The sequence below is a fragment of the Micropterus salmoides genome, unplaced genomic scaffold (assembly GCF_014851395.1).
Source record: "Micropterus salmoides isolate LMB-PRFRI ecotype aquatic unplaced genomic scaffold, ASM1485139v1 Ms_hic_scaffold_9, whole genome shotgun sequence".
Classification (NCBI taxonomy): domain Eukaryota; kingdom Metazoa; phylum Chordata; class Actinopteri; order Centrarchiformes; family Centrarchidae; genus Micropterus; species Micropterus salmoides.
Genome location: NW_024044681.1, coordinates 9386238 through 9410662, shown reverse-complemented (window position 1 = coordinate 9410662; position 24425 = coordinate 9386238). Strand labels below are relative to the sequence as shown.

Below are 24425 nucleotides of genomic sequence, written 5' to 3'. Positions count from 1 at the left end.
GATTCTGATTTGAGGTATTAGAAAAGACTGAGTGGAAAAGAAAACTACAATAAAACATTCTCACTTGAAGCATACAAATGTTTTCTTGATCCAGGATGTGTATAATAAGGAGCCACAGAAATCATTTTCTCAGTCTGGTTGCACAGCTCAGCAGAAGATTAGGATTTTCTGAGAGGTCTCGAAATATTTGTGCACCACAACTCTCCCTGAAATGTTAAACCTGCTCCCTCTCCATGCATAAGAGGCCTGTCGCGGTTAGAATACTGCCAAGGGCATTTCTTGTTTTCATACTCAGACAGCATGAAATATGGCCGACATTAGTCTCCACTAAAGAACAACAACAGCAGTTTGCCCATGACTGATCGGTTCTTCAAACACTTCTTGTCTGGTGGTTGTGCTTTTTACTGCCTACTTATTCACTTCAGCCGAGACGAACGAAAGGCACCTAATTCACATCTTATTTTGTGTGACTTTTCAAAAGTTTGCCTAAAATTCACTTGACAGCAGGATGGAAATTTGGCTTATGATATGTGGTCTGGCCATTTCCCCAGAAGCCCCTGGGGTCAGGAGGGCAGCGCAATGCAAAGCAGATGGCCCAGATATGTAAACACTGGTGGGAAATTCAGCGGACATGGCAATCATCAAAATGACAAAAAAAAAGACAGCAGTGCATTGACTAAAATTGTGGAAAAGTCAAAGAAATTAAAAACTGAACGGTAAAATACAGAGGAATTATCATAAGTATGTTTGTCCTGACCTTTCAAATGTCTTGTTGGTTAAACATCTGAGTGCAGAGCCCATTTTCTAGCGTCACGATGGAGTGGCATTTGAGATAGAAAAGGGATCAAGTGTGCTTGCTGAGTGGCGGTCTCACATGTCCGCGAGAGGATCTGTAAATCCAGGGATATGTGGATCTTCCAGAGTTAAAGCCCTGAACTTAGCGAAGCACCCACACCACTTTTTCACTGCTGACATCACTCACTGTCCCGATCCGTTACGAAAACTGTAAAATACAGCCTGTCATTTTGCAACCTCAAGGGTCACAAGTTAAAAGCTCTTGTCATTTAAACCAGTTTCCCACTTTAAATAGGTCTAATATTCTCCTTTAAGGCAGCTGTGTCTCAGAACTTAGAGAAGGAGCTTCTGTTGCAATCCTAAAGCCAGCAGGAAAAATCTTAGTTGGGAAAGGGAATAATGATAATATTATTATTATTGTTATTATTATTATTATCTTGGAGTTGTTCATCACTCCAGTGCATGGATAGAAATGGACTGGAGTTGCACTGTAGGTAGAACACAGATATGAATATTAAGTCAAAAGAATGTGAAGCAAAAGAGTCAGTCAAACCTGGATTAAAAACAAAAGTTTGTTTTCTTTGATTCCTTTCATGCTACAAGGTGTTTGGATGTTAAAGCTGCACTAGGCATCTTTGCAACTTGGACGTCCCAAAAGGCAGAAAGATCCATGAAAAAAGTTCAACATCAAAAAGCAGAAATCCTGGAAACCAAGACAGGCAAACTGCACGCAAGGTGTTCGTCTTTACCAACTATTTAGCCAACTATAACCCTTTATACCAAAGAGGTGAGAGGAGAGGAAAAACATCTAATATTATTGAGTCCAGTTTTCTCTACAAGATGTAAATTGTGAAAACTATGTCACAAATATGTTGTTTGATTTTTAAAACATGCTAAATAATTTCAGCTAAAATAGCTGGGGACTGTTTAATACAGAAATAAAGGGTTATTATAGCATTTATGCGGGATGTTTAGGAACAAGGAAGGAGTAGTTGGCTTTGCTAACATTTTTCATAGCATTTGCCTCACATTATTATAAAAAATCTTGAGTTAAACACCTGTAAAAGAAAACGCCAATTCTGGGTCAGAGCAAGTCTTAATGGTTTCTTAAATTATTTGTTTTCTTGTCTCAGTTAATTAAACACAGTCTTTGTTTCTTCAGGTAATTAACTTGACTTTATAAATAATTATAACTGTAATAATGCCCTTTTGAGATGTCTCAGACAGCAGTGGACTAGAAATCTTCTCAGTTGTGTGTTTTCTTCCTAAATCAGGACACATTGTTTAGTTGTCCACAAAATGTGTTGTGTGCAACTGTGCATTCAAAATTGACTACTGTTCTCTGCAACAGTATGCTCAATTTCTGCAAACTGTCCGGGGGCTAACGCAGCCTAAGTCATCAGTGATTGATTATTGAACTGGGAGCTAGGTTTCTGGTGACGTCATTTCCGACAAACAAAAAGGTGCAATGAACATGTACGTTTTCTACGTTCAGAGAAACAAGAAGGTATGTAGAAGAAAGTAAGTCAGTCACAGGCTTAATAATGAACCTGATACATGTCTGAATTAAGAGTCCAGTGAGGAACAAACACCTGTCAGAAACAAAAATAAACTACATAATCTGCCTGTATGTTTGGCCACCAACTTCAACAGCCACATTCAGGGGCCCCTCTCTACTCTGTGATGGTATCTATGGGGCTCCCGTTTCATTATGTCCGCAGCAGGGAATGGCCTCTTCCCTTTCCAAATGACTCGGCCTCTGAGGAAGTTGTGATTTGGTCCCTCTGGGCTCTGATAAGAGATTTGGATGTGTGATTAGGAGGCCTCCGCCCTGCTAGCGCCAGGAAACTAGACAGCGTGTGTCTGGATGTTGAGGGGAACTGTGGATGGAGGGGTTACGTGCTCGGTGGACCGTTTGTGTTTGGGTGTTTATGCTCGCCTGGAGGGGACACCAAAGCTTTGACCTGGAGTAACTAACTACTGCTCACCAGAAATTAGGGCAATTTAGAGTTTTTCAGTCAGGGCAATTATTACAAATTACTTCAAGAGAAAAAGAAAGCCACATATGTAAAATTCAAATGTAACAATCAACATGGATTTGAATTCCCGTGTGTTTTCTGATAGCAGTGGAATAGAAATTCTAATTACTAACATTATCTTCAACAGTCATTACCTGACTTCCAGTTCAGGAACATCACTGGTTGAAAATCACATGGCCACATATGTTGTGAATACTTTTAGCTGAGGTGACGGCACACAGGCAGGTCAGGATACTGAGGTAGAAAATCTGAATTAATCCTTCATATTTCCAAAAATATTCATACTTGAACCACAAAAGAATGATACATGCATTGCACTAAAACTGATAAAATTATTATTATCAGAGATTATTTTAAAAGGTAAACCTATATTTATATGACGTTTTACTCTGGCAAACAGACAAGGCTGCAGCCCCAAAAGATCCACGCTAACACTTTGGACAGAGCCAGGCTAGCACTTTGCCCCTGTTTCCAGTCTTTATGATAAGCTAATATAGCCGTCTGCTGGCTGAAGCTTCATATTTACTGCAGAGACATGAAAGGGGTATCAATCTACTTGTCTGACTCTCATCTCTAATAAGCATATTTGCCAAAATGTCAAACTACTCCCTTAAGTAAAAGTAACTGAGAGGCAAGGCAACTTGTGGCACACTGTATGCTGCAGTCTCCTCATGCAGCTGCAGGACTGTGTCTAAATAAATCCGCAAACCAAAATTCAGCTTCTTCCACTCGTACCGAACCCTTAGCCATATTTCTGAGAAGCCCCATTCCTTCAAAGTCCAAAATTGAACTGAGGTCTGAGGGCTTTCACACCACTTTTAAAAACCAGAGGGGATCGATCATTCCAAGCAGTGGCACCTAGGCTGTGGAATGCATTACCTCCCTTTCTACACTGTGTGGATTCTGTCGATTCTTTTAAAAAGCAATTGAAGACTCTGCTATTCAAGCAGGCTTTTAGTTAGACGAGGTTTTTTTTTTTTTAAATGGTTGTTTGTTCTACGTTTTCCATTTGTTTTTAAATTTTCTTATGCATTGTATTTTACTTTGTTTTGCATTTTATTGTGAAGCACTTTGCAATTTTTTATCTGTGAAAGGTGCTAGACAAATAAACTTTATTTACTCACTTACTTTCACACCTCACTAAGCACCTGTGTAGCTTATGGCGGGGATAAAGTGCAGTCACTGCTCTGCTTGCAGTTCAGGGAGATGCCAGAGTGTCTCACAGGGTTTGAGAGGTGCGGTTGACGATCAGAGGTATGTCAGCTGTCAAAACAGTGAATGATGTTACCATCTTCCTATTTGCTCTTTCTCTGAAGGTTTTCCCCTGTCAGTCCACTCAGCTCAGCAAGGGGAAGTTTAAAATGTCGACGGTCACGAAGGGCCAGAGGGGCGAACATTTTCTGATGAACCAGGAATCAAAAAAAAAATATCTGCCCCAGCCTCCAAGATAATGACATGTTTTAAAGCTGCAAACAAAACTAACTTCCACTTTGTCTTGCTCAAAATTGTCATATGTTGAAAAAAAAGCAATCACAAAATTCCCCTTCTGTCTAGGCAATCTTAGTGATGCATCCCCTGAGTTATATCCAGTAATAAACCTGCTGGCACAACATCATTTATATTGATTATCTAAAGGAAACAGGGTTTGGAGATTTTCTTAAAGTAAAAAAAAACTAAGGAAAAGTCAGCCACTGTATAAATGATCTCACGGTATTAACTTGAATCTGAACACACCAGCTCAAAAGCACAGAAGGAATAATAATTACTAATTAATGAAGGAAACGTCTTTATGCGTCCAGCAGCCATACCAATCTAAACCCTGCTACTGCTGAATGAACAAAGCTAAGCAGGTTTGGATTTGGCCAATACCTGGATGGGAGACCTCCTGGGAAAACTAAGTTGCTGCTGGAAGAGGTGTTGGTGGGCCACTAGGGGGCAGTCTTCCCTCTGGTCCTAATAATAAGATCCCAGTTCGGTGATGAGGACACTGTGCTGTAAGAGATGCCGTACAATGATAAAGCACTATAAAAATGTAATGCATTATTATTATTATGCTGCACATCATAACTGGAAACCGCAGATACAACACACACAACTTTGATTTGCTTAATAGGTGGTCTGAGCAGACAGAATCATAAGTAAACATAATCCTGGAGGGTGCGTTTGTCTCCACAGTTTGTGCATATGTGTCTCTGTCTCACTCCCATACAGAAGCCTACTTTAGCATTTGCCTATACTGCAGTGCCTACGCCAGCAGCCAGCTCTGGCTGAATACCGCTTGTTGCCAGTTAAACCTAGTAGCCAGCCACAGTTCTGCTATAAAAAATCCCCTCCAGCCCCCAAAACATTGTCACTTTAAAGGACACATCTGTATAACTGTCACTTTCACTTGTCACTTTAGACAAGGTCAGTTTTTACCATTTGTATTGTTTATAAACTATTAAAATTTGACATTCGTAAAACTGGAAGAGCAACTTTCGTTGGAATGAGTGGGCATGATCTTGGAGTCGAGTTCTCTAATACTTCCAAGACATGTTATGAGAATTGGATGCCGGACAAGCCAGGCTATGCAAAACCAGGAGACTTTGTTGGGCAATTTCAGATGTGACCTATTATTAAACTTACATAAACCCCTTATAAATAATCCAAGAGGAAAAGTAATCACATTATCAATAACAACAAGTGTAATGCAGCAAAGAAAAAACATCTCACACTTGTCAAAAGAGAACTAAAACTTATTAACCTCCTGGCTGGCATGTTTCTCAGCCATTACAATAGGTTGCATTAATTTCAGGAAGTTAGCTGACCCTCCTATCCACAGCAACCTTCAGTGATTACAGCAACAGCACAAGAATTATCTATATAAAGTATAAACTGTTTAGACAAGCAATGGCAGCAGGAGAACACAGTTCAAATCCTTTAAATCCAAACAGCAGACAAAATATAGACAAGATGCTGGGGCGGCAGTAGCTCAGTCCGTAAAGACTTGGCCCCTGGAAGCCCAAGTGGCAGCCCCCTCGCTCTGGCATCTCTCCATGTGTTGTTGCTATGGGTCCTGTTTGTGCATGTGTGTATTTCAGACCTGTGTAAATTTCCCCTTGTGGGATTAATAAAGTCTACCTTCTTCTTCATAAGATTTTATGATGTTTTGTTCATCACTGGCTTATTCACCTATTAAGTGTAACAGTGAGGGTGATTTGTTCTTGTATTTACTGGAAGATACCATGAACACAGAGTCATTGTTTTTCTTTCACTGTTAATAATAATAATATTAATAATTGTTTTCGCAAAGGCTTGAACTGAACTTGAGTTTGTAATGATCGACCGAATGGTCTGTTGGGTCAAAGAGGTTAAAGCCTTTGATTTGATTTGGCAATTACTGTGCTATTAGAGACAATTTACTCCCACAAATTGTAATGACTCATTATACCTGTTTACAGGAATAGATCTCAGGAAGAAGCTCATGTACTCTTATCAAAATAGCAAAGCACTTTAGCTCTAACCATGGCACCTTGTCCACAATTTTTTCTATAAAATGTGCCAGAACTATGTTGAAGGGGAAGTTTTTAAGACCTTAACTTAACTTCAGTTGCACATTTAGAGTTTTGTTTTCCAAAGATCTGAAGAGGTTTTGGAGTGTGCTAAGTTCTCTCTGTACACAATAAAATGCCACGAGCTAATATTGCCATTTCAGCTTTACAGACAAACACAGAAGAAGTCAAACTTGCGTAAGCCTAGCATCAACCAGGGAAAAGGAATGTAAACAGACATTCACTTGTTCCAACAACAAGAAATGCACTCTAGAAATTAGTTTCATGCTAAAAGTTGCCTCTCAAAATTGACATCTGAGAGATCCAATCGCACAAATTAGACTTAAAAAGATGTAAGTGTAGTTGGTTGACCTCAAATGACCCTGGCAGCCCAGGATAAACCAGGAACAGTCATTCAGTGACAGAAATTCCACAGTTAATCTGGAGAAAGTCATAATGGCCACTATGACGGTGATCCTGATGTCTGCCTACTGTCACTATGAAGTAAAGAGGGGAACAAATATTTCACTTAATACAGGCAATGGATTCAGAGAGCTACACCTGCTGTTGAGCATGAGCGTCCGAGTCAGGTTACATTCTTCCAACTCAAAGAGATGAAGTGAAACAGTATGGACTGGAAGCATCACTTTCACCTGGGAAGTTAAGTTCAGTGACAGATTGTCAGGATCATGTGCTGTAAATCAAATCTAAGGGGTCACAGGATGAGTAACATAGGATAGGAAAGTAAAAAATTCTGCTGTACCAAGTAATTTTCCATTTCAGTATTATTTTATTAGAATTTTAATATAATGTATTAAGATTTCAAACATTTCATGAGGTCACACACACACACACAGTGTATGACTTGCTCATACTCAGGTAGCATTAGTTCATACGTAGGTACATAATAACAGTATAATCATTCCTGCATGCTGTTGCCCTCTGTTGCTAACAACACTGTCTGTCCTGAGCCTTTGTGCCAGTGGAAGGATGGCTTTAACCGAGTTCAGATAAACACTCTCAGGTTACCGTGAAGCAAATTGGAGAGACTACAGAAGTATTTCGTAGAAACAGATATGACACAGCCCACTACTGTGTCGCTGGGCAGGAACCCAGCTGTCACCAAGCCAAGCCAAACTAAACCACATGGAGAGGAGATTTTTTTTATAAAAAATGTTTTTCTTTAATCTTGAAGCACTTCACCTGTTGTGTTCTCCATCCAACCTTTGCTTTCAGCTTGCCAATGGCTACTGAGAACTAAACCAATACTAAATAATATGAACTTTGTTTGTCTTCAGTTCTGCTTTGTGCACCGATTCATCCTGCCCCCAAACAATTTTGTGAAACGAGATGTCTAACAGCGCCTGGTTTGGTGAGGCTTGATTATCTTGAATGTCTTTATTGCCTTTATTGCCTTTATTGCATGTAACATACAACAAGAGATTTCTTGCCTCACGTGAAGGAAAAACTATTCGGATTAGTCATTTGCTTGAATGTAGGGATTGTCTGTTGGAAACAGCCAAAATGACTCTCCAGGCAATTGGGCTAGCTTTTTACTATCATTTTACTCAGGCTGGACTGAGAAGTCATATAAATCCTGAGACATCAAAATGTTCCTAAGCTTGGTAGTGTGTAGGGTGGCGATGTTACAATAGATAATACACAGGTTTTTGGTATGGGGTTCAATTCCCCACTGCGACACATCCACCAATGTCAAGACATTTAACCCCTATTTGCTCCAGATGTATAGCAAATGAATAAAAGTCAGCTAACTTAATAAATGTGAATGTAAATGAGGACAATTTGCTTGACGCTCACTGGCCGTTGAATCCAACTATGGCAGCTATGCTGAGAATGTCAAATTTCCACTGTATTATCCAACTAAACCAATTTCAGAATTGATCTCCGCAATAAATGAGGCTATGCATTTGCAGAATCAGGTTTCGCTCTACATCTACACATTTACCACTACCTAGTTGGCATGAATCAAATCATTTCATTCAGTTCAGTTCAAAGATTTGTAGTTAATTAAATTCTAATGCTCATCAGAGAAATTATTCACCAGATAGCAAAGAGTTTCATTTCCTATAGATAGTCAACATTAGCTTAATTGGCTAAACATTAGAAGCCTGCTACCCGGACGTCTACTACATTGTCAAGTACAAGTCTGTGGAATGGTGTACTCTCAATCCAGGTTTGATTCGTGCTGACATATTTATTTTTTTGTTGCTGAATTTAGTTTGTTTTTATGCAGCCACGACTGCGTCCTCATCCAAACCTTAAAACTCTCGCTGTAACCCTGATCTAAACAAATGAGAAACTCTTGCTCTTTCGACAAATATGTTATTTATCAGGTATTAATTATTCATTTAAGAAATAACTGCAGATTCTGTTGTTTGGTTTCAGCCAACATTTCTCACCTCTTCAATGAATCTAAAACTTTAGTTTGTCCTGTAGGTATTTGATGATTTGATAGTTCATGAGTACATTTAGGTAGAATTAATTGTCTAATATCAGAAGCTCATTATTGGTTGGGGCAAAACAAACACCTGCATGGCGCCTCGATGAGTCTGGGGTTTGTTCAACTTATTTACTAATATTTAGTAATAAAATCTACTGTTATTATACTATTTCTGGGCATGTTTAGCCTGCAAAGATGTGGTAAAATGTAGATAAAAAGTGACATCACAATGAGATATTTCCAGCAGCATATTTCCTTTTGCTCACACAAAAACATTTTCATCTATCATAAACATTACATTGAGGTGGTGTCAGAATCAAAGATCAAAGTTTTCTTTTCAAAACTTCCATAGCACACTGACGTTCACCAGTCAAACTAAAAGGAATCCACTGTAGAAGAAGAACAGCGGCCCCATTGTCACAAGAAACAGAAGTAAGAAAGTAAAGGGAGTGAAAGTGTCCCTTTATGTTGTTTCTTGCTGTTATTAAGCAATGCAACAAGTACCAGCTCTGTGTAAGGCATTCTGGACCGTGTAGGAACTAAAATGGAAGTAAAAAAGGCAGGTTGTTGGTAATAGGTACACAAACTGATACACTATGAGATGTTTTATCTCCATAAAACTCAACCCAAGAATCCCAGAATGTCATTTAACAACATTGTTCAGAAGGTAGTAAGTCTGCGTGATAATATCAATCTATCCATCCATCCATATCAGTCCACACAGTATGTATATAGCAATGATATTTTCCCATTTATACTTCCAAAACATATTTATGTCAGTGTGCAGTTATCTCTTTGAGTATATCTTGTGCTATGTACATAATATATCATGGATCTAAGTCAGAGGTTTAGTTGTGTCTACTGTGTATTGTTGAACGGTAAAATAAAAACAAGGTTTTGAACACTGGTTGGTGTCTGAAGTTGAAGCCATAGCATTCTTAGAAGAATTTAAAGATCATTAAAGCTTTCCTTTTCATAACCTCCTTCACACATTCACTGGCACACAACAACATGGTGAGGGAGTTACAGATTAGTTCACATGTTAGGAGGTTAATGCTTTTGTGAAAAATATAACCAAAACCACAGAATAATGGTAAACCTTTGTGAATATTTTACAAATGATTTTCATACAGGAGTGCATTACTACAGAGCCAGATGCAAGTTTTTATACCCACATTCATATTACAAAGTTTGAATATTTATACTTCTTTCTTTGGCAGGTGATCTGTTCTCTCCCAGGAGATCACATTTTAAAGTAACCCACACAAATTCAGAGTGATTCCTACGCTCTTCCTGCCAGAGAAAAAGCTTCAAAACTGCGCTCGTGATGCTTTCAGGCCCACGGCCTTCAAACAACAAAGAACCCTCAGTCGATCCTGGAGAGCTTCAAATTCCTCTTTCTGCCTCATGAATCACTCCATTAAACTTTGTTTAAAACTACTGATACATATTTAGACAAACATCTGTTGAAAGCTAGAGGCCCAGTATCACTGAAGCCTTTTATGTACCTTATAATTTGAAGTCTTCAGTTAATTCAGCAAACTACCAGAAGAGACTTTTATAAGTGGCCCGGGAGCTATATTCTGTCTAATCAAGGCTCAATCAGGTCCTCATTAAATACCACTCGTTTAGCTAATTAACCAATCATCTCCTTAATGAATGTCATCAAGCACCAATTGTCAGTTGTCATCAAAAAGAAAACAGGCAGAACAGAGAGGCCAAGATTCTCATTACCTCCCTGTCTGTCGTATAACACAACATACGAGCTGTAGCTGAACACATACTCACTTGTGATCAACATGCTTCTGAGGACTGAAGTCTTGGATGGAGGGAACTTTAGCAAACACCCATGTTACCCTTGAGAACTGTAGTAGAATCGGACACAGAGCTATCTAAAGAGTTTAATCCAAAGGGGAAAGTCAGTATATCCAGTGTTGTTGATGGAGCAGTAGTCCAAATGTATGGGTCATGTTGGGCATAATGTTAATGAAGGCATTGTTGAAGATTTCCCCTACCACTCCCCTTCCTCTGGCCCGGACTGGACCATCTGAACACCAGAAGGGAGGGGGTGCATCCTAAAAATAACCCAAGGGGAAACACTTCAGACACATGAGCGTCCGCCTGAGGAGACTGAAAATTGCTTTGAATTTCTGTGACTGTACGAGATCTGGAAGAAGTCATGGATAGATTAGTCAAATCCGGGAGATAAAACCTGTAAAAGTTGAATGTTGTTGACCCTCCCTGGAAGAAAATGATCCCATCCCGGATTGAGCTGGCTGCCCACTTGGTACAGGAGTGACCATAGATTTCCAGCAGGCAGGAGTCGGCTTTGAGGCCGATTTATTTAAAATAGGCCATTCATGGAGTCAGAAGTTCCACTTTCATTATTCTCCTCCGCTCGAGCCCTGCATCACAGATGATGAAATTACAAAGAATAAGAGGCGAGGAAATTTACAAGATTTTCTTCTTTTTCAGATTCAGTACTTTTCACCAGCTCCAATCTCTGACCTTCTCATAGCAGTTTGGTGGCGGGCTTTAAGAAAGAGCCACTTCAGAGGAAATGAAAGACAGATATCCAATGGGCGATTTACTCAACACAAGGAGGATAAAGTCCTTGCTGTGCCCTAATAGTCTGTAGTTCTTCAAGGTTTCATCTTGGCTCAGTCCAAGGTATACCATTAGCGTTAATGGCCTTCCATTTAATGCGTAGGTGTTTGATTATGGGATTTTAAATGTGAATAACTCCCTCAGAGGAGAGGAGAACGGTCTGCATCATTCGCTACATTAATTCACAAGTGGAGGAGGCGAAAGTTGGAGTATGTAAACAACTAATGGACTTTTTCACAGTCTGCCGAGAGTCACAGAACAAGAGGAGAACGAGTGTAGAGAGAGAAACAACTTGTCTTCTCTTTGGCAACATTTATGATTTAAGATTTCAGTATTATATATATTCAGATTTAAGTATTTACTAAGTTCCACTGCCATTAATTATGGTGATGTAACAGTTTTGCTGGTGTCAGTCACCAATCAAATTTCCCTAATTCTAACTGATTAATTATAAAATGTGTTTGTGTATGTATGTGTGAACGACCTAACTTCCCATCCCAACAGCTGCAGCAGCTGTCCTGAACAGACCGGGCAGAAGGTTCCCCCTCAATCAGTTCTATGGCCTGCTTTGTATTTACCCCTGATATTTTACAACATCTGGGATTTATGGAAACATTTGGGACATTTGGGATGCAGACCTCGCCAGCAGATCCCACTCTGATCAGGGACAGAAAAATGAAGGGGTGTTTAGACTGACAGCATTAGTTATTTGTTAATGTCCTGTAGCAAAGCAGAAAGTAGTGTCATACCGATACAATGCAGTAAGGTTTCCTGATTGATCCCGCTCTCCATCCACATACCACCACCCCCAAAGCCCTCTAATTACCATGCGATATCCTGTCTGTTTAATCCATACAGAAACCAAAGTGTAAAAAAGGTAAATCTGACATGTTATGGGTGGTTATGTGCCAGCTGTTTGCTGCCTGCTGCAGCAAGGAATACCTATAGACACTACTCAGGGCTGAAAAAATGTACAATAGAAATAAGATACTAAAGCACATTGCTCTTTGTAGTAAAACTGCAAAAAACATTGTCATGCAATACCTACAGAGGTTTACATTATATATATTTTTTTTAACCACCATTACTATGTTTAATTATAATTATTATTTTATATACAGTACATGTTTTCACCTCACTATGTCCCCTGTTACGTCTGGAACAAATGTTTGCCCTTGATTATTGCAGCTTTAATGTGAAACTCCATGCCCTCTCTGTGCTTCTACAAGTAGCTGAAGACATTATAAAAGTTTTTGAAAGAACTTTACAGCCATTAAATAACTCACCACCAAGGACATTTGTTTTCTAGCCTATTTTATGGAACTTTGATTTATTTATGTTTTTATTCACTTGCAAGCAGTTAAACTTTCATCCCAAAGTCACACGGGGCAAGGGCCTTCAGTCTCTGGAGCTGACAAGATTTTGACTTTAGAAATCAGGATTAAAGCAGAGCTCAGGGCCTGACCTCTGGCTCTGCTAACAAAAAGACTCTCTCTGCAGTGTGTAAAGGGCACACAAGACTGCGTTTCCTTTTCCCAAGCAAGAGCCTCACGGGCGTCAGAGGAGGAAGAATCCAACAATACTCCCAGCGGATGGGAGTTTCTATCTGTGTGAATGTGTGTGCCTAGTGTTTGTGTGACATGCGTATAAGTGTGTGTCCTTTGCATGTGTGTGTTGGTGTTTGACAGAGGCAGCTCCGGTATGTGAGGACGCTTGTGTTTACTCTCACAAGCGTAGCCTCGCTGCAATTTCACTGCTGCTTGCGTGCGTGCTCCGGGGTGTGTACGTGTTTGATTTTACTTTGTGTGCTTGTGAATATATATGTGTGTGTGTGTGTGTGTGTGTGTGTGTGTGTGTGTGTGTGTGTGTGTGTGTGTATGTTGTGTGTGAGTCTGTGTAGTTTAATCTGAATCCAGCCTCGGAGGCTTTGAGGCTGGTATTTCCGATGCAGCAGGACAGGAAGCGGTCTGCTCTCTTGAACTGTGTCCTTCCCTCTGAACACTGCAGCACAAACTCAACTGTATATCAACTCTACGTCGTGGGCCTGAAATGTGAGCCCAAGTCAATATTTAACTGTCAAAAATAGTAAAAAAATGATTATATATATAAATATTTGACTAATCATGAATAAAAAGTCATTTATCAAGCAAGAATAACAAACATTTTCTGGTTCCAGCTTCTCAAATGTGAGGATTTGCTGCATTTCTGTGTTTTATTTAATTGTAAACTCAATAACTTTTTGGACCGTTGGTCTCTGAGGAATCCGTATTGAAAAATAACCAAGAGTTAAATCATTAGTTAGCCGCCCTGTTTTGTGAACATGTCCTCTGCTTGCAGTCTTGTTGCTACAGTACTAGTTATTTGCCCATATATCATGATAGTAACTGTAAATTTTAGGACTTACAAAGTAGTAATGTAGCTCAATATTTAACGTAACATCCGTCAACCAGCAATAAACTTTTTAATAAATTGGTTCACGGTTTCACTTTCACGTTAGTAAAACAGGCTGACAAACAAGAAGAACAAGCTATGCAACAGCTCTGTGAGGCTTTACTTGACTGAGCATCTTAGCATGCTGGTGTTTTATTAAGTATGTTAAGTTTAGTGTGTGTATTGCAGTCTGGACCGCAGCGGCGGACCGACCGACAGACAGGCACTGCCATCCTTACAGCCACACCACTAGCATGACTAAAAACAGGTGCATGAATGAGCAACAGAGATCACCAACCAGCAAAATCCTAAAGGATCAGAATCTTCAGAACCGGACAAAATACTGACTTTTTAAATTTTTTTCTTAACATATTTAACTTTTTTTTGTAAACCCAGGACCATCTAGCATCCAGGCAAACCAGTTAAACAGGGATGGAAGACGTACTTAAATGGACATGTGTTTTTTTCCCAGTGTTGAAGTTTGTTTGGAACCTGCCAAAATCATTATAAAAGGTGACTTTTACCAATGTTTTCTTAAAAAATATAGCATTGGTTATTTAAAAAAAATACATAATAATAATATCAGGTGTCTCTCAGAAGCAAATGAGGAAGTGGTGTGATGTTATCTCAGTGCAAAACCTCTTAGGGGGGAGGTTGATGTGGGTGGTTGGGGGAACGATCATATTCAGATGGTTCACATCCCAGTCAGTATTCTTCTCTTCCATGAACTCAAAGAAGTAGTATTTGTTGTCTAAACTTAACTAAACCTTAATCATAGCATGGCAGATGAAAAGATGGTCAGTAATCATTCTTAGGAAGGCACTGACAGTCTTTCTATTTGTTTAGGTCAGTGGGTGTGGATTGAAAAACAAACGATATCTGTAAAAAATATTGTTTTTTAGCAATCCCACCTATAAGTCTATTTCAGACAGTCACCACCAGATTTCTTTAAAACGATGAAAATAGAACTAGATGTTTTTGTTTCTTAAGCTGGGTCTTTCAGCGAAGCAGGGTGACTCCCTTAGTCATGAATTTTGCGCCTGCCAGCATGAAACACGTCTGCGCTACGGTTTTGAATCAGAATGATGGTATTTTCTTCCCATAAAAAAGTATACGTGACTTAATTTACACATCATAGCAAATCCCCTTCTGTCTCTGTCTGTAATTCAAGTAACCGTGTGAATGTTACAGCCGTCATTCCTGCTAAAAAAACATAACCGCTTCCTCACAGGAATAAATGGCTTGATTGAATGCTTAAATCCTGGTTTCTTTTTTGTGGAAGTAAGCATTTATTGCTGTTTGGCTTCGCAGGGGCGGATCCTGACTCAAGCCGCCACCCATGATCTTCACAATCAATTAAATGGGAATCTGATTAGAGCTACTCTTTATTAGCACTTAGGAATGATCTGAGGGTGTGAAGTAATGGGCCGTCCATACACAGATCATTTGGTAAAGGCCTTCATGAGAAGAACACCCCCTAAAAACAATGGCTCGACACTATGGCAGCTACACAGCAGACTTTTTGGGGCCCTCATTTCCTTGTCAGTTTGGTTCTGTGCTTGCGAAATGATCAATATCTGGATTCAGAGGAATCTGTGGATTTGAGGGGAATAAGATGTATTTTTTTTATCCTGACAGTTTTATTTTAGCCGTTTGTCACTGCAAGAAATATCTTTCAGTTTTGTATTACAAAATAGTGCCATGCTTTCCTGTGATACAAAACCCAACACACAAAAACATGTTGTTTATTTAAATTCACAATACCCAAAAAGGAAAGTATATACTTCCCTCTTCTATGTACAGCTGTAAAACAAACAGCTACGTGGAGTGGAGTTCAGATATTCATTTGTTTTGTATGGGGGGTAAGTGATTCAACAAGGAGCCTTGAATTTAATAACAAGGTGAACCTTAAACACAGAAATGGAAGCAGTTTAAGGTAGAAACAGTTCATCTGTATAGGGCGAAAAAAGATTTTGTTTCTGGTGTCAGTAAACTTTATAATGGACTTAAGGGTCGAGCCATGTAAGTTAATTAACTTAAATTGTTAAATAGAGAGGTTACGTACTCCTCTCCATCAGCAGATGTGCAGCTGCTTACCATTTTGTTAGAGATCCAGGCTGCTCTTACAGCATATTTTCTCTTTGTTTCTTGATTACACGAGTGCCACTTTCACCAAAACACTACAGACATCATATCATCTTTATTTCCTTTTTGTAAAAACATTTTAAGAAATACCAATGGATCATTTCAGGTTCCCCCAAAAACAATCACAAGCACATCATAAAGCTCAACTGGCTAATGTTTTTCAATCAAATGACTCCCAGTATTGTGAAAAAGACGTCTGCTGAGCAGTAGTGTGGCGCTCCGTGCAGCTTTCATTCACTTTCATTGTGTGTTCAACAGGGAAAGAGGGCTCCAGTGGGATGACCTTGGTGCTTTGCTATATTTATTATTTACTGTAAATCACATTGAGCTGCATGTCTTGCATGAATGTGCTAAACAAATAAAGTTAATTATTTGTTTCTACTATCTTTAAATGGTTCAACAATTGAAAGATCTCTGGTTTAGTGCGCCGCTAGTTGGAGAAACAACCAAGCTAATAAGAGAGGTTTGTAGGCAGTTGAGTTAAAAATGTCATCTTCCAACATAGCTGGCTATATCCACGAAAAGTAAGTAAGTCAAGTTTATTTATATAGTACCTTTCACAGTGCTTCACAATAAAATGCGATACAATACAACAAAGTGAAATACATGGAAACAAGGATGGTACAAGGAAAACATAAATAAGAGTCTTCAATTGCTTTTTAAAAGAATTGACAGAATTCACACAAAGTGGAAAGGGAGGCAGAGAATCCCAGAGCCTAGGTGCCACTGCTTTTATTGATTACTCCCTTCTGGTCATAAAATGACTGTGGGGAACCACCAACAGCCTCTGACCTGATGACCTCAGACTATGGGTGGGAGTATGAGGCTGAATCAAGTCAAAGATGCAGGGAGGAATTTGCCTGTGCAGGGCTCTAAAAGTAAGGACCAGAATTTTCAATTGAATTTTAAAATGAACCTGTAACCAGTGGAGGGATGCTAAAACAGGTCTTTTGTTAATGTGAGTTAAAAGCCTTGATGCAGAGTTCTGAACAGCCTGGAGACGGTAAAGCTCCTCACTCAAACAAGTAAAAAGACTGTTACAGTAATCTAAATAAGCATGAATGATCCACTCCAGTTCAGCCTTTGAAACAAGTGTTCTTAGTTTGGATATATTCCTCAGTTGGAAGTAGCAGTTTCTAACTAATTGTTCAGAGTGGTACTCCAAGGCCAACGCTAAATCAAAAACAAAACCTTAGCCTCTGAGGCTCGGCTGGACAGAAGAGTCACGATGTTCTTCTTCTCCTTGTATAATTCCGGCAGTGTAGACACCGTCACTACATTAAATGCATCCGTAGAAGAAGAAGAGAAAAATGATAATAATAATAATAATATTATACAGTCTCTGAGTAGTCCTCTCGTTTATTAGAAGTAAGAAGAGAAGTGACATTTGGACAAATGAAGGAGCACACATCTTATTTAGCACAAGAGCTGACAGCCTGGGAATTTTTATACCATGAAGCCAGACCGGGACAGATATAAAGAGCTAATGCAGAAATCACGGATATAATCTGTGTGGATTTTCCCAGATGTAATGCTATAATGTGGGACAGATGTTTTCAAAGCGGAGCGGAGGTTGTCCGTTTCTGCTGGACAGGTAATTAACTTAAGTTAGTTGGACTTTAGCAATGCAAATGAAAGCTGTTGTTTGATAGCTTTAGCTAGAAGCTGGCCATAATCCCAGAGAACCGTGGTGTGTTCCCCCTGTCAGTGTCTTATCTTGTTGGATTAATTTCATGTAGCCTTGTTATTCTCCAGCGCTGTGGTTTGGCTTGTCTGGTTAGGTTAGCGAGACAATCACTAATTGGCAATAAAATGTAGCTTCCAGCATGAAAAAACAAAACATATGTTGTTGGATTGTAATTTAATGTAGTTATTCTCCAGCGCTCTGTTATGGCTTTGTTAGGTGGACAGAAATGTGCCCTCACCTTCCTGAGACAAACCACTGATGAATATTATTGGTAATAAAACGGTAACAGCATGAAAGCTCAGATCAGCAGCTACACTTCTGTTGAATACTGCCCTGGTGTAAAGCATGTATTTTATTTTACTGCTAATAGTGACACATAACATGACCATGTGCCTATCCAGTGACCAATAATGAATACTTTCCGAATTTGCATAAAAAAAAAACTGTTTTTTTTAATAGTGCTTTGCCACTGTGTACACAATTTTGTAATTTGTACTTTCACATGCAAAATGCCCATTAAAAACATTGCACCACTTTACCACAAGATGAAATTGTGGCCGTCAGTACTACTTTGTGTAAAACCCATTTTGGTAAAATTTGCAAATTTCTTATTAATTAAGCAATGTGAGAGGAGCCTTGATCCTCACCTGACAATGCCTTTGTAAACTTCATGTATTTTGTGGTGCAGAAACAGTGAGGCTTACATTGTCCTGGTATCTGTCAGTGGCCATACTGACATACTGACACAGATAGTGTTTCAGAGATGTGTGATGTCATTTTCTTTGGTATGTTAGTCCAGATGAGCCAACCCTCCAAAGTTGTAAAATACTGTATTACAGGAGTATGAGACATCATGTAGGACTTCATTTCTTGATGTGGATGTTGTTTAATTAATGAACAAATAACAATAATATTTACAAAAAAACATGTTTTTACTTAATAATTAAGTAAATATAATTTCTCAATATATCTATCTAAAAAAAATCTTGCCACACACTGAACCTTTAATTGAGCAGTACAGTTGAATATCATCCGCATACAGTTGATAAGATATGTCGCTGAACTGTCTGATTATCTGGCCTAGAGAAAATATACAGTACAGAAAAGCAGCCATAAAAATGTTAAAACATGGACTAATCCTAGTGGCTGCTGCCACACCTTCTATGTTGACTGAAAATGATGTTGGCGAGGTGAAGGCATCACTTCTGACAAACAGATACCGACTAACATAAACACAACACCTGAATTAATGAAGTGAAACAAAATGGCAATTCAGTCCAATTATCAGGCTAAACTACCATATAACAACAATAAGTAGGCAAGTGCTGGCATGTTAAAATGGAAAAGGTTTGATTAGTTAGCGAGACATTTTGGAGCCATCCTCAAGTGGCCAATCGATGAACTACTCGGCAGATTCAAGTTGCCTTCATTTTTCAGCCCCAGAGACTGCCGCTTGGAGCTAAAAAATGCCGTTTTTCCATTACCGGAACCAGCTCAACTCGACCGTCCTCCATTTTCCATTTCCACCCACACACACCAGCTGTCTCTTGATTTAACTTAAAACGTTTCAACATTACTCTGAATGTAAAGACAGGTAAGCGGTTTGAAAATCTTACAGCTGTGTTTTCCTCTGCCGTTGTTGCTGCAGCGGTCTGTGTGCCCAGAAGGCTCTGTGAGCAGGTGGCCAGCCGGCCTTGCGGACTCCTCCTCCCGCGGACTCCACGCCGAAAACTTTCAGGCACATTTTTGATCCGTCATCACTTTTCTTAAAACTGTCAATATTCGAAATCTACACAGCTGATTACTCACCTCGAAACTTTTCAAAAGTGGATTTAGTGAGGAAATAATGTACGAAAAATGTAAAATATAAAACTTTCTGTTTCTGGCCTCACGCACGCACAATGATGATAAGTGAATAGTGATGATTCTCTCTGACCAATCAGCAGTCTGCAGTGTTGCCACTTCACATTTTAGTATCGCCTCAGCTCGCTTGGAACCTCGACGGAGGTGATACGAAAAAAAGTACCTGGTAGCGGGTACAGGTACAATTTTTCCCTGATGGAAAACTAGTTGAGCTGGTACCATTCTATGGAAAAGGGGCTAACCACTATCAGCCAAGTTCGATGACGGGAAGCTGGTGGGTAATAACATTGTTGCTGAACTAGTGACTCCCACTGCTTAGTCATTGTTGAAGAAATATTGTGAGCCAGGTGAAGAAGTTTTGGAGACTGATGAAGACATAACAGAGCCCGGCCAAGGAGATACACTGCCAATGCCTGTAGGTGTCTCTTTTGAGTCATCTTTAACCTAGAACAACAAATCTATCTGATTTTCAGACTCCATTGCTACATCATGTTGGAATCTATAACTATGCATAAATTTTACTCTAATCTGTGAGAAGTTCTTGTAAACATTTTTGTAAGACTCGTCGTCTCTACCTTATGAGTCTAACTGTTGTCTCCCTGACAAGGACAGTTACATGTGAGAAATAACTAGAGCTGGAAGGTCAGTGGACATTTGTGGGGTCAGCTAATGACTCCAAGCTAGACCTGTCTTACCTTTCCCTGTAACACCAATTAAGCTCCCTAAGAATTTTCTTCAACATCGCTCAGAGGGTGATAGCATGGACCTTATATCTGCCTGTCTGTCAGCAGCACGCTCCAGACAAACAGTATAGTTAGTAAGAGACAATTACTGTAATTTTAAGCATTTAAACTAATTTTACCTAACTTACCTTACTTACCTTACCTACTAATTGAAACAAAAGACAAAAAAAGTTTGAAGTATCAACTTGTTTACTTAACTGATAGATGAGAGTTGTTTGTTACAAAATGTCCATTCAGCTCCACTGCTGTTGATATAACAAGCAGAAATGGCTGTTTGGGGATTTACTTGATGGATTGCTTTCTTCTTGCCATCTTGTTATCTTCTTCTAGAGTTCATCCTTATTTCCATGCTAAAGCCCAGACATTACCGTGCTGTCAGCCATGTTTTTCTTTTTGATGAATAGCCAGGTGCAGAGGAGTGTATTAGAACTGGGCAGATGCGAATGTCTGCACCTGTTTGTAAGTGAAGCTGGGCCCAAAAGCCCCGAGCATGCTCAGGAAATTTCCTTAGGTAATTCAAGATAAAAAGAAATGAATGAAAAGTTCAAATCAGCACTACAGCAATGGTCATTTGTTAAAATTACTGTATGATGCTTTCAGCTTGAGAGTCCACATTTAATATTCAGGTATCCACATACTTTTGGTTCCAGAAAATAAACACAATTTATTATAAAATAAATGTTAAAAAACAATTAATTTTAGATGTTTTAAATAATTAAATAAATACAAAAACAAAAAAACAAACTGAATAGCCAGATAAAATATGAGCAAATAAAAGATTTATACAGGGCCTTGCAGCATCAAACACAGTTCAACAAGCGCCTTATCCTGCTGAGTCACTGGGACGCCCCTCAGCTGACCCTTCCACTGTACTTGTTGACACACACTATAAATAAAGTGTTCTCTGTTTTGTTCTGGGCAGTGGATGGAAACCCAGGGACGCTGCCAAAGGGTCAGCAGAGCTCCTGGCACCATGTCCAGAGATGTTATTGCCAGGCTTTCAACACGATCACTGTTCCAAAATTTCTCTAAACACCAAGTGTGACAGTTGGCCTGTACTGGTACAATGTTTGACATCCTCCTCTGACAAAAGTCCAAGTGTGGACACTGGTGAGGGAAAGAAGCTAATCCTTGAGTCCCTGCAGCTCATTTATCTTCTTAAATGAGCACGAACATGAAAACTCTTAAGAATATCTAAAATAATGCATCTAGTTAGTTTTTTAATATTTCAACCCATAAAATATCCTAATTTAAATTTTTTGATTATTAAGATTTTTATAATCAGCAATGGTAAGAACTGATTACTAACTACGGCAGATTCAATCTATTACCCACTCTAGCTTTCAAAGGGGATAGAGCCGAGGGTGCATATTCCAGAGATTTATTGTTTTTTCTCGATTAAATGTCTAGATAGCACTTCTACACTGTATAACCCATACCTCAATTAGAAATAAACCTATTGCTCATATTTCTTGTACCGTTTAAATATTAAGGTATTCCAGTTCCAGGACACTGGAATAATACATCCTGGCTGGCTGACATGGCTTAATGGGACACTTAATGTCATTATTTAAACCTACGTTAACATGCAGTTAGTAGTCACACATGTGCTATCATCAGTGTTATTACTTACAGTGTAACAATTACACCTGCCTTAACATTAAAGGGGCACTCCAATTTTACACATAAAGACGAGTTTACTCTTCATCAGCAGCTGGTGATAACAGTTGCCCAATGTCTTCTGTGGCTCTGGAGGGAGCTTCCAAAATACTTACTGATTTGCTTTAGTATCATATATTACTGTCGATTTTCTGTTAACTTTTGAGTATTTGAAAGTACATTGGAGAACTATAAATAAAGTAGTTTGTTGTTCAGTTGAGAGTCTTGAACTGAAACTTGTTTCTATTGCCAAACGTCGCTTGAGTCACTGTCTGAGGTCTGAATTTTCCGGTCAGGAAATCCAACTCACCAGCTTCACCACCTCTGCTGCCCAGCCTTGCCGTTAACTGGAACTTCAATGCCACTGCCTGACCTGATTGTCTAACTGGGTTCACAAAATGGGCAACTTTGGCATACTCTGATTTCATTTGCAGTATGTAGCACTACATACACGCAAACGTCTAGATCTCCTTGTTTCTCTAGTGGCGTCTTTGATACCTTTAAAGTGAGGCCCAATCTCAATAGCATAGCCACAGACTTACTGTCACTTAAATTTCAAGATTTCTGCACCTGAAAAAAGGATCAACATTTAGCAATTGTCAAATGTATAACTTCAAATATTTATGTTTCTGACCGAGCTGCTATGTTTTTCCAGTTTTAAACCAGATACAGGCTAACCCTAATGGCCTGGCCACAGATCTGACAACACTCACTGATCCGGTTTAGGTGTCCCCCGCTGTGCTAGTGAGCAACCTTAAGGGATTCATGACATCTTTTAACCAGCACATTTTGAGTGACAGGAATGAGGGCGGAGAGAAACAGCCAGACTCTGTGAAACAGAGGTTAGAATCAAATGACAGAAGTGTACTTGATGCAGAAAGCCACCAGGACACCCCTGAATAGAGCAGGTTTTTATCAGACAATAACAGTCCCCCATAAATCAGTGTCAACAAAAAGCAAAGATATGCAAAATTCACAAGTTGAGGGAAAGACACTAAATTGGCAGGAGACAAAATGGAGAAAATGGTGTCATCTTCTTCTGTAAGTGCCTGCCATCAGCCTGGCATATTATATAATTAAATAAAAACTAATCTCAGTGGTACAAACTGAGTGTTAATTTGCAAATATACACAACAAAAGGTTAAGAAAAGGGCTTCGGAAGAGGTCCAAATTACCCACAGTGACTGTTGACAGTCGAGCCAAAAGACAGGCACACATTCACTCATGTCATACATTACTGTTAGGTAACACCCATACATGTAAGAAGCACACAAACACACAGTTACACAACTATTGACATTCCTTTTGTTCTTGAAGACAAAAAATACGATGGTAACATTCAGTCAGCTTCAGTCAGCCTGTGTATATGTGTGTGATTGTGTGTATGTGTCTGTGTGTCTGTATGTGAGAATTCCTTTCTCTCAACCATCATTGCCTTCTTAATGAGGCTTCCCTTGTCCTCAGTCCTCTCTGGTTGAGAACATTTAGTTCTGCATTGTGGTCAAACAGTAGTCATGGCAGACAGTAGATGTGTAGACAAACACACACACCTTGTGTCACTATCTTAGTGGGGATAATGCATTCCCTAGCCCTTAACCCAAACCATCACAGCTACATGCCTAACCTTAAACAAGTCTTGACCCTCAAAAATCTCTTTTACCTTGTGGGGCCCAGCATTTTGGTCTCCACAAAGCTGTCAGACCCCTCAAATATCTTGGTTTTTGAACTCCACAAATTTAGTAAAACAAGCCTACAGGAGGATTTCAAAAGCTAAAAGGATTATATTGTTATATGTTTAAACCTTTATTTTAGCAAAATAAAGCAAAGAACATCTTCATGGGTGGAGAACAAGGAGAGTTCAACAAGAGTTTACAAGCATGCTCTAGTGGCCCTGCACTTGGGCACAGTGGTGCTCTGAGCTAAATGCTAACACAACTTAGTTTATATATTATGAATCAAAGTACTGACAAACTGACTTTATGGCACTTGATGATATTACACGATGATATTACAGTTAAACTGTGGGACAACATGAATGTTTATACCAAAATTGCATGTGACATGGCATGTCAACAGTTGTTAAGACATTTCATTCAAAACCACAAATGTCAGCCTCATGTGGCGCTAAGAAAAGTCAGAGGGTCACCAAAAAATTTATCTGCTGGGGATCATGAATGTCTGTACAAACTTTCAAATCAAAACATAGATGTTAAAAAGGCCAGCAACACATAGAACCTTCTACCCCCTATCTTCAAGTGGTACTTTCCGCCCCCCTCTTGGAGTAGTATGTTCCGTCTGCCCAGTGCAGTTCACACGATCATTGAGAGATCTGAGAGTTCCAATGAAGTCACAAAAGGAGTCTTAATGCCTTTGTGTCCGCCTGTTGTGTGCGTCCGTCGAACTAACCACACACACACACACACATCTACCACAATTTGGCAATAAAGCAAGTCTTAACTGGAATTT

General features: G+C 39.3%; 1 protein-coding gene across 3 annotated transcripts in view; it reads right to left on the bottom strand.

Moving 5' to 3' along the window:
- The window catches only part of si:dkeyp-23e4.3 (rho GTPase-activating protein 7), a 113858-nt gene that overhangs the window by 28119 nt on the left and 61314 nt on the right, over positions 1 to 24425 (bottom strand). The window contains exons 1-2 of one of the 3 annotated variants that reach the window (XM_038708721.1): positions 10614 to 10823; positions 4704 to 4826 (exon numbers count right to left, since the gene is read on the bottom strand). The exons of 1 other annotated variant lie outside the window; for it this stretch is intronic. Coding sequence is in view for 1 of the 2 variants with exons in the window: in XM_038708720.1 (XP_038564648.1) it covers positions 10614 to 10626 (13 nt within the window). In the remaining variant the exon portion in view is untranslated. Of the gene's footprint in view, positions 1 to 4703; positions 4827 to 10613; positions 10824 to 24425 lie in introns of those variants that run through there. One more of the 3 variants, XM_038708720.1, reaches the window with a different exon arrangement.